This window comes from Salvelinus sp. IW2-2015, linkage group LG19, assembly GCF_002910315.2.
Source record: "Salvelinus sp. IW2-2015 linkage group LG19, ASM291031v2, whole genome shotgun sequence".
Lineage (NCBI taxonomy): Eukaryota > Metazoa > Chordata > Actinopteri > Salmoniformes > Salmonidae > Salvelinus > Salvelinus sp. IW2-2015.
This window is the reverse complement of record NC_036859.1, coordinates 30,011,495-30,023,531: the sequence shown is the minus strand read 5'-3', so window position 1 is coordinate 30,023,531 and position 12,037 is coordinate 30,011,495. Positions and strand designations below refer to the sequence as shown.

General features: G+C 43.0%; 1 protein-coding gene across 1 annotated transcript in view; it reads right to left on the bottom strand.

Annotated features, from left to right (window-relative positions):
• Nucleotides 1-12,037, bottom strand: part of LOC111979506 (protein phosphatase 1L) — a 33,763-nt gene that overhangs the window by 3,624 nt on the left and 18,102 nt on the right. The window contains exon 2 of the mRNA XM_024010095.2: nucleotides 778-952. Within this exon, the coding sequence (XP_023865863.1) occupies nucleotides 778-952 (175 nt within the window). The remainder of the gene's footprint in view (nucleotides 1-777; nucleotides 953-12,037) is intronic.

The following is a 12,037-nucleotide window of genomic DNA, read 5'->3' as shown; positions in this document are numbered from 1 at the left end:
CACTATGTGCTGCACATGTGATAAATACATCTGCATAGTCTATGCACACACACTTGCATACTGTCCTACATGTGCTAATTAGAGTTGATTGATTTATGTTCTTCATATTTTTGTATCTATTATCTTATTTTATTCGTATTTATTGTTGTTGTTTATACACCTTGTGGGTGGGGGCAATGTTTAAAGAAATGGGAGAAGACTAGTATTTTGTAGTTGAATTCCTCATTGTACAGTATATAAGAATATATCACTATGTTGCCAAAAAAGTTCAAGACATTGTTTCCCTTCAATAAAATGCACTAAAAACTACTTTCTGCATATTTCTGCTACTTTCTTAGGCTATACAAGTGCTATCTCTTGCTAAGAAATGTATGCTTACACCTATGTAGTACCCTTAGCAATAGCAATAATAATAAACCTTTACTTTAGTAAAGAAAAAAATGATGACAGGTGTGTTGTAATAAAAGCGAGTGGTGTCCACTGATTAAATGCAGTCTTTCTGCATTGTAAAGAGGCAAAACCCAGATATTCACAAMGTTTGTGATGAATGACAGGTTGTTTCTTCATGCAAAATAGATTTGGGGTTTAAAATTCGCCTCTSCCCCTCTGACCCATCTCTGTCCGTGTGTATCGGACTTAATGTCTTAACCAATCCGCAGTATTGCCACATTTTTAACCCGTCCGACCTCGTACTCATAAACATCTCAGAGAAGGAGTGCTGATCCAGGATCTAAAAGGCTAAACTGATCTTAGATCAGCACTCCTACAGTCCCTCACCTGCTTCGTCGTGATTGGCAGAGAGCTTGTCCACCATGTCTYGGTCTACAGCCAGGATACGCTGCTCCAGGATGCTGGGGTAGGAGGGAACGCTCTCCCTCTTCTCCCTTTCATAGGACAGCAACTGCTGCCTCAGAGACTCTGGAAGGTGGGCCTTTACATAGTCCGCTGCAGCCTGTGAGAGATGGAGAGAGAGAGGGGAAAGGGGGGGGAGAGAGAGCAATATAAGTGTTTAGAAAGTTGTTCACGGTTTTGGTTGAATTTCAGTTATTTGACCGGTCAACTTTCTGATGATTGGTTGATACAATTCTGTGCTTTTACTTGTACAGCGGTACAGAATGCTTGTTTTTTTGCCTGTAGCCGAATGAATCCAGATTAAATGTTTGAACGAGGCACATTTATTTTTTCTGTTTTCAGCAGTGTGGTGAGCCTCCGATGCTGTAAATGACTGATAACCTGTGTTCTTGAGAAATAGTCTGTCTTAGTGCCCATATTTTGCAAGAATACAGCCAGGAGATAGCCGCCAATGTMAACAGAGACTATCAGACGTTTAGTTTAAAAATGGAAATTGTTCAATCTGAATTCAAAGTCCAAACAAGTTCTTCATCTTATAATACATTGACCCCAAACTACAAGTTTAAAACACAAAAAAGTATATTTGAAATACACACCAAAAGGCATGACACCAATGTTTTCTAGGACCGACCAGAGATATCCAAACAAAAGCTATACATAGTGCAAGACCAGAGAAATTATATTTGACGAGCACATTTTATACCGTATGTAGAAAGGGTTTCAATGTAGCAGGCTGTCTACAGATAATTAATGTGTCTACATWCAGCACTGGGTGAATGGAGGCAGTWTGTAAGAGATTTTAATATGCATGCTCAAATGCACACTTGGTGGCTTTGCTAATTTCCAATAATAATTAATAAATTAATAATGACTAATCAATTACCMTGGGCCAAACCCGGTGGGCATGAAGGTTAACACTGGTTTCCAGTGCTGTTAAAGAGACTGTCTGTTTCTCTTTATATATTCAAATTACTGTTACCTGAGTAAGAACAGTAAATATCCTTGTTTTACTACACGTAGAAATGTGATTTTAGTTGGATTTAAAGAGGTKTATTTTCAGTATTTGACTAATTATTTCTAGTCTGATACGTGGAAAAGAAAACGGAGAAGGAAGGTTCGCCAGGTGTTCTGTGCTGAATTATTCAACAACCTCTCTTCCTCTCCATTCCTCCCTCCTTCCTGCTCTCTTTTTTAGCCCTTTTCATTATCTTCACTGCCTCCTTTCTCCTCAGATCATGTTCATCATATTGAATATTAATTCAGCTGCTGGAAGTTTATATATTTCATTATAGAAGCGTTCAAAACTCTTAAAGACTTGAGACTCGACACACTCATGTCGTCGTTTGCATATTCTTACACTGCAATCAATAGTTCTTGTGTTTTAATCAGTCTTGTAATCAAGCCATCCAATTAACCGAAGCAGATGAGATATTAACGAACAAACTAATTTCACTCATGGTGATAATTGTAGGAGCAGATTGATTTGAGAGAGGAGCATGTAATGAGGAAGTGAAATGGAATAAAATAAATTATTAAAACAGTCTTCATTAGTCACCAGTGTGAGTAATCTCTCACTCTCTCTCTCTCTCTCTCTCTCTGAGTATAATCACTAATTCGTTAAATTTGTTTGGGAGGAACACAGGGAGCCTTGAATAGTGAATGTAAAGTAACCAATCCAAGAGCCCAAATTACTAAGCCATGTAAAAGTACATTCAGCATTCAACCTTTTTTCATTCAATTCAATGTATATTTTGCATCTTGAAAATGTCTGACTTTGGTGATGAAGGCCATTAAACTGCGAAAAGATTGAAAAAGGATAGAGTTGAGAATTTGCTACATATTTGCAGTTTAAGGACACACTGCTCAGACAGAGACAAGCTGTTCTGTACACGATATTTGTTTAGGAGACATTTTGCTCCTTTTGATACCAGGGGACAAGCAAACATTTATTTTAACTCGCAGAAAATAATTAGGAAAAAAGCAATTGAGCATGTGTCCTCACATTTCCCACAAACCCCTCCTGCGACTTGAAGGCGGACTTCTACAGACTTGGGTAAGTGAAAGGTTCACACTGAAAAGGTGAACATTTAGTCCTCTGAGTGTGTTGGGTTTGGTGCTCTCTCTAACTAACACATCTCTGTTACTCCCAACACATGTTTGCCAAAAGAGCTCAGCTCAGGATAGGTTAATTCAACACTCACCCCGGCCCCTTCTGACAAAAAGTTCCACAACACATACCCATATGCATGCGCTTATAACTCATTCACTCAGCAACCTAGTCTACTGTGCATGTTTCTCTTGACGTGCCTCTGGCAGTACTCACAATGTTGTGGAACCTTCCCCTCGTGATTTCTCAGGAGGACCAGGCCTTCCTGGTGAACCAGTTCTACAATCAAGGGGGCCTGCCCGATGTAGGCATCGACGACTCCCTCCTGCAGTACTTTGGGCTCAACTCGTCGGTCGTGCTGCAGGACCACTCTGCCCAGCTGCTGGCCTTTGTGGGCAGCCAGGCCCCGTTCTACGTGGCCAGCCTGGATGCGGCTCTTGTCGGCCTGAGCAGTGTGCCCAACGCAGTGGGCATTGGTGCTCTGGTGGTCTCCATGATCTTAGAGATCAGCGCAGCAGGTCTCGGGGAGCCCCAGCCAGACGCGTCCCACCTGCTCCGCCGTGTCTTTGCTGAAGAGAAAGTTTCAGCAGTGCGTGATCTGATGGAGGAGTACCTGAAGCTCCACCAGGATGCACGTGGGGGCTAGTGAGCGCCTGCTGAAGGAAACGCGCCGCCTGGAGGCTGAGCTCAGTGTCCAGCTGACTCCTGGAGGCTGAGCTCAGTGTCCAGCTGACTCCTGGAGGCTGAGCTCAGTGTCCAGCTGACTCCTGGAGGCTGAGCTCAGTGTCCAGCTGACTTCGTCCTCGAGAGACCTCCATGCTGCATGGCGGCCACATGAGCACGCGGGCACTGCCAGCACTGGATCACGGAGCGCGCGCTTCCACTCCCAGAGTGCTGGTGCACCAAGCCTGCCTGGAGTAGGACAATGGGACAGCTGCCATGGCAGCTCTGGGCTCCTACCTGCAGGAACTACACCCCCTGCTGGCGAGTACAGGAGGTACAGAAGCTTCAGCCTGGAAATGGTGAAAGATTGGTATGTATGGTTCTTGTTCACAAGAGGGAGCGAAGGAGGAGGCAGATGTGTTCCGGGGATTGTTAGCCATCATGTTCAGTTTGTGACAAGAGACTGGGGAGTCACGAGCATTCCATCCTAAACAAAGATTCATGGTATCTACCAAGAAGCTATTGCAACAGATCAAAGAGGCCTACATCAATCACACATTCTCAAACCACCACCAGATCACTGGTATTAAGGGTTATTTCACAGCATCAAGGTGAACCTGACCAACCTTATAGCTCAGCGTGGCGTCTTCCATGTTCCACACAACTGTCTCTAGCAAACCAAACCCAGACAACAGGATTGGAGTCGATTCACTGGTGTCAGATGTATAAGCATTAATAAAGATGATCAAGGTTACCAGAAACCCTTCCTGCTGTGACTGGATTTCAGATAAGAAGTTTCTGACTTGAGCGTGTGTGTGTTTGTGTGTTCAGTGTGTTTGTGTTTTGGGGGGGGGGGGGGGGCTCTGATTTGTGTGTTTCCTGGCAAAACTCCACTGAGAACAAGGTCCGCCTTCATAGTCATAGCTCATGCATGTCACTGTCACCATGACACAGGAAAGGTAACAGGATCACACACCACACACACACACACACACACAACACAACATCACACACCACACACACAACACACACACACACACACACACACACACCACACACACACACACCCCACGCAGGGGTGGTAAGGGGACCAGACAGGAAGGTTAAATATTTAATCATAGGATAGGAATAGTCTGAAAGTTCCAGATAGATATGTAAACAGCCTGCCCTTTCAGACTCCCTCCTACTTCCACTACACAAGGCCAAGGACGTCCCTTATCTTAAAGGTAAGGTACCATAAACGTAACCACATGTAACATATGGATTTGCATTGGAATATGCATTAAAAAACCCAATGCAGTTACACCTCACTTTTGTATTTGTTTTAGTTATTACATAAAACATAGAATCAGAATTCTGAAAGCTGGAACAAAACAGGCAAGTCAGCCTATTCCCTAAAATGTAAACTGTAACAGAAATAACTTCAAATGTACTGTATAACTTCAAATTAAACCAAATCGATTACACTCATGATTACTGGTTTAATTTTCAGGAACTTACAAGCAAATACTTTATGTATGTATTGTTACTTGCAAGGTTGCTAGCCAACTAGCCTGCTAACGTTACGTTGCTATCAACACCTAGCWWACAGCTACATTAAAGTAAACCAAAGTTTTCTAAATATATAACGGCATCTAACCAGTTATCAAATAATGTTACTGGTATATGCAGTTATCTTAGCCAGCAAGCCACCCAKCTAAAGTTAGTCATTTTAGCCTGCTAGCTAACCAGCTAACTAGCCAAACTAGCCAACCACCACRGCCTATGTAAGTAGTAAGCCAGAGAACAACTAGTCTAGCACAGACAGGAACTCGCATTCCAAATCCTGCCTTCCTGTAACGGCTGTTGTCGGGAGAAGGAGAAGACCAAGGTGCAGCGTGGTAAGTATTCATAATACTTTTAATAAATACGAATACTTGAACAAAAAACAACAAAACGACAAACAAACAGTTCTGCAAGGTGCAATACACAAAACTACCCAAACACAGGCTACCTAAGTATGGTTCTCAATCAGAGACAACGATTGACAGCTGCCTCTGATTGGGAACCATACCAGGCCAAACACATAGAAATACAACACACAGAACAAAACATAGAATGCCCACCCCAACTCATGCCCTGACCAACCAAATTGGAGACATAAAAAGGATCTCTAAGGTCAGGGCGTGACACTTCCACTGGTTATACTAAGCCATCAAAGCCCTCCTGGGTGAAATGATTACTGCATACAGTAGACGTGCGCAGGGTTCCCATGCTCGAAACTAATCGCTTAAACCTGACAAATCGTTCCGACTTCAAAGCTTGCTTCTCAGTTTTGAGACACAAATGAGACATAACCCCGTCATTGTGGGTATTACTGCACTATGTGGGTATTACTGCATTASCTACAAACAACGGAAAACTACTACAATATTATATATTAAAAAAAAAAAAAAAAAACTACTACAATACTCACTCGACTACCGATACCAAACGCACAGGAGAAAAAGAGTTGCAGTTTTTCCGCATTATTTAATGTTTTTTTTCTTTGTATATGTACATAGTAGCTCACCAGCGCCAACACTTGGTTTGGAATGTAATTACATGCTAGCAAGKCTAGTAGCTACTAGCAGCCAGCTGGAACTAGCTAGTAGCACCGGTTCTCCATATTTATTTTATTTTTTATTTCACCTTTATTTAACCAGGTAGGCCAGTTGAGAACAAGTTCCTCATTTGAAACTGCGACCTGGCCAAGATAAAGCATAGCAATTTGACACATACAACAACACAGTTACACATGGAATAAACAAAAACATAGTCAATAATACAGTAGAAAAAAAGAAAAAAAAGTAAATATACAGTTAGTGCAAATGAGGTAAGATAAGGGAGTTAAGGCAATAAATAGGCCATGGTGGCAAAGTAATTACAATATAGCAATTAAACACTGGAATGGTGGATGTGCAGAAGATGAATGTGCAAGTATAGATACTGGGGTGCAAAGGAGCAAGATAAATAAATAAATACAGTATGGGAATGAGGTAGATAAATGGGCTGTTTACAGATGGGTTATGTACAGGTGCAGTGATCTGTGAGCTGCTCTGACAGCTGGTGCTTAAGCTAGAGAGTGAGACATGAGTCTCAAGCTTCACTGATTTTTGCAGTTCGTTCCAGTCTTGGCAGCAGAGAACTGGAAGGAAAGGCGGCCAAGGAGGAATTGGCTTTGGGGTTGACCAGTGAGATATACCTGCTGGAGCGCGTGCTACGAGTGGGTGCTGCTATGGTGACCAGTGAGCTGAGATAAGGCGGGGCTTTACTCGCAGAGATTTAACGTGTAAGATCACACCCGTAGCCATGGGATCTTTGGCAGACGAGATCATGAGCCGCCGAGCGCGTACACACCACGGAGTCCGTTACCACGATTTGTCACCAGTGGTGGTAGTACATCAACCCATTCCACCGCCACTGAGGCTTCTGGTAAACACAGAGACTGGACTTACCAGCTGACCTTGACTGCATCCACATTTCAGTTTACGAGTAGTAGTCTGTTGAATAGCGCCTATACTCATATAGAAGATCTCGACCTGAAGTCAGAGGATCGTCTCAGAGACTATCTATCCATGGTAGATATGTTAGACGGGATATATACGTACTTTATGCAGACATGCAGTGATACGTGATGACTTTGTTGCGATAATAGCGAGCCAGATCTAGATTATATATCATACAGGAATTCTCTAGGATTTGAGAGATGCTTATGTAGCAGCCTGGAGGATGATGTTAATGTTAACCATGAACCATACGGATATTTAGTAGTTGTCCACGTATTCGTACAAACTAGAGAGCTAAGTCGAAGTAGTATGATGCATAGAGAACAGCAATTGGACGCTAGTGCGAAGCAGTGATCGGTAATTCAGATAGCACATGACATGTTATGTATATATAGCTTGCCATATAGAGAGCAGGTAGGCGAAGGGCACGAACAGGAGACGTATGATAACAGAGACATTGAATGCTCATTAATGGAGGGTTAGCTCATATACACAGTGTTAACCTCAGATAGGCGCGACCAGATAAGTCACTAACAGAATTGTCGCTATAGTCGATGAGGCTGCGATCAATGAGATGATGCCCAAGCTAGAACGAGCAACATCACTCTCTCAGATATCGGTATATACATAACTCAGAACACAAGAGAACGCAGAGATGGCCTGAGATTGAACCCTGTTGGCAGCCCCATAGATCGACCAGGTGACCAGAGGATACGGCCAACAGGCTTCGCGATCAAGACAAATACACGCAATAACTGAACTCTATCAGTAGACGTAGAGTATGGTAAATAGCCTACATGGGTCGAAACGCACTCACTATTGAGATCACCACTAGGCTTAGTCGAGTGCACACATATGACAAGTGTGACGTGACAGAGTAGAAAGGAATACAGTCAAACCACCCCAGCCTTATCGGCTCAGCCGTAGATTGAATTATAACAGCTGAGACCTCGAACCAGATTAATAGTCTATCTATCATTAAGTCGATTTAGGACCTATCTAGCGGCGCAGGAGGTAGCACAAGCATATCAAACAACAAATCAGCCTTAAGTAGACAGTAACCTCGAACACAGGAATGTGCGATAGCCAGAAGAAGAGATATAGAGTGATTCGCAATAGTGAACGACGCAGATAATACATCTGTTTGTTAACGTTTGGCTTTCGAAGACACCTTAGAAGCACAGTTGGTAGCAATTAGCATATAGGTCTCGCTAGAGTTGGTCTTAGAGACTGTCCTTCAACTAAAGCCTTAGTAACTTTGACAGAGGGGGATAACCCAGGGCGCTCTATCCAATCGTAATGCGGAATCGTCTTAGAACGAATACGAAGAGAGTGCGAATCTGAAAAACCGAAGCTAAATAGATAGCGGCATGATTGCAGTACCTGCTAAGCAAGATCACTGTTTAGAAGAAGAGTGGTCAAGTTGTCTAGCCGGCACTATAGAAGTTTACTGTAGGAAAGGCATACTCAAGATATATTAGCTCAGTATTTGTCAGAATCACTCAGATACCTAAGTCTGGCCGCATAATTGGTGATGACAAGGAGAACATGATGGGGGCTTTGGTGGCATCGCTAGGTAGTGCCACCGTAGCAGGTATTACGGTAGAAGGGTTATGCAGAGTGGACACGCATTAGGACCAGCCGTAGAGAAATGCCTATTCATATAGAAATTACTACACATTCGATTATACCGTCGGATAAAGAGTGGCTATATCTAGTATCCGAGCATGTGAGGCACTGAGAGGGAAGGTGCTTACTCTCTATATTATCATGGACTTCACAAGTGTGAGGCCACAGACACTCTTTTTGAAGATTTGTACTAACACAGGACAGTTAGACCGCTATATCGTCTATTGAACAGTGACATACTTTCCTATACATAGGGCCTAGATGTACTAAGTATCATGGTCCTAACTTACCTGAACAATCGATTCAGTAAATCCATCAGGGAGATAATTCGAACATAGCTAACTTATATGAGCGCACAGAACGCCACACGAGATAGATTTGATGGTGTCCACTAGGTGACGTGGACAAGAATTCACGCTATATTAGAACGACACCGATATTAACTCTATTCCTGAGTTGATCTCTCTAAAATTGCAAAGGACCATGCTTATTCCTTAATGATAGATAGTCGCAGACAGACAGGAGACACGTTGAAAACCAAATAACGAAGCATCTCCAGTACTACAGAACCAGGCATGAGTACATGGACATAGGTACACGTAGAGAATACTCTACGAGCCGGTATTAGAAATAGCGACTGACATCTCCAGAAGTCTGTACTTTTTAGGGAGCAGCTCATAGATTCAGTAGAATGAGGCGGTGGTCGTATTGGTCGCAGACCCATTACGGACGAGAGCATTAGAAGGCAGTGATGCGAGTAGAAAGATCACTTTGATTTGACGACTGTAAAATAGTGAACATTGTGCGTCATGATTACACGCACGATATCACCGAGATAAGCTCATCAGAAATATGTAAAATAACCTCAAAAATATACGTATTGCTCAGTTAATAGCGCTACACAGATACTAAACTGTAGTTAATACTACGCAGTCGTGAGCCGACGCTAGTTGATATTACAAATTACATGCTTCCTACCTAATCAGGAATCTTCAAATAACCATTACTCAATAAGTCAGAGGTATATAAAATATATATGCATTTATCTCAAATATATAAACTCGTTATTCTGATCTACGGCCTAATGTCAGTTAGATTCAATTCTCTTACTCTTACCACCATCCAGTCGAATAGCGAACATCGTTCAAAGTAGTTCCCTCTGAATCAGGCAGTGTCAGCAAAACGGCACAGATTTTATACTCCTTGCAGCTGGGAGATTCAGTTTGGTCTCTACTAATTGCACGCCACACTAGCACTCTATAGATCGTAAACCACAGCCTCTTAGAGCTAGTTATGCCAGGCGGTAGCCTTAGTGGTTAAGGGGCGCCCCTCTAATCGTGGAACACTGTAAGCTCAGGCTCTAATACCCACCGCCTCTAACCACTAGGCCCTACCCGCCTCTATACCACTAGGCTAACCCGCCCTACCCTGCTCCCCTCTAAACCACTAACGGCACACTCACAACCGTCATAGAATGTCATAGAAGTGGAACATTCCAATGGTTGAAAGCAAGGGATGACCATTTCAGGGTACACAAACCGAAAACCGAAAATACATTTTTTTCCAAGGAGACAGAAATGGTGGTAATAACATTCTGTTGACGTTCAAGGCCTTTCCTTCCTATTCGCCAAAAACGCCTATCCAAGCCCTCATCTGTCACTCAGAAAGTTATTCCAGTGTCTGCTGCCAGCTGAAAATTCGTTTGCCTGTGTGTGCGCGTGTTTCACGCGATACCTGCCTCCACCCCAAGGAAGTATATTCTACTGTCCTGCGTTACCGATGAGTTGACGTGACTGACGTTCCAGTTAAAGGCTACTGTATGGCGTACCAATAGTCTACTGTACTGAGCGTTTACCCATGTCTACTGTAACTGACGGTTACCATAGACTACTGTCCTGAGTTAACCACATGACGCTAGCTAGTACTACTGTACTGGTTACCGGAGATAGTCTACTGTACTGACGTTACCATTAAGACCCTTAACCCTGGGGTTTACTGGACCGTTTACAAAAACCATAGAAAAAACAACCCTTAACCTGGAGGGGATTTACTGACGTTACCATAGACTACTGTACTGGGATGGTACCATAGGCTACAGTACTGACGTTACCATAGGCTACTGTACTGATGGCTACTGTACTGACGTTACCATAGTCTACTGTACTGACGTTACCATAGGCTACTGTACTGGCGATACCATAGTCTACTGTACTGACGATACCATAGTCTACTACTGACGTTACAATAGTCTACTGTACTGATGGCTAGTGTACTGACTGACGTTACCATAGTCTACTACTTACGTTACCATTGGCTACTGTCCTGACGTTACCATTGGCTACTGTACTGACTTTACCATAGTCTACTGTACTGATGTTACCATAGGCTACTGTCCTGACATTACCATAGTCCACTGTACTGACGTTACCATAGGCTACTGTACTGTTGTTACCATAGGCTACTGTACTGATGGCTACTGTACTGACGTTACCATATGTTACATAGGCTACTGTACTGAAGTTACCATTGGCTACTGTACTGACGTTACCATAGGCTACTGTCCTGAAGTTACCATAGGCTACTGTACTGATGGCTACTTTACTGACGTTACCATAGTCTACAACTGACGTTACCATTGGCTACTGTACTGACGTTACCATAGGCTACTGTCCTGAAGTTACCATACGCTACTGTACTGATGGCTAGTGTACTGACATTACCATTGGCTACTGTACTGATGGCTAGTGTACTGACATTACCATTGGCTACTTTACTGACGTTACCATAGGCTACTTTACTGACGTTATCATAGACTACTGTACTGACGTTACCATAGGCTACTGTACTGACGTTATCATAGGCTACTGTCCTGACATTACCATAGGCTACTGTACTGACGGTACCATAGGCTACTGTACTGAAGTTACCATAGGCTACTGTACTGAAGTTACCATAGACTACTGTACTGACGGCTACTTTACTGACGTTACCATAGGCTACTGTACTGACGTTACCATAGGCTACTGTACTGACGTTACCATAGTCTACTGTACTGACGTCACCATAGACTACTGTACTGAAGTTACCATAGACTACTGTACTGAAGTTACCATAGACTACTGTACTGACGTTACCATAGTCTACTGTACTGACGATACCATAGACTACTGTACTGACGATACCAAAGGCTACTGTACTGACGTTACCATAGACTACTGTACTGAAGTTACCATAGACTACTGTACTGACGTTACCATAG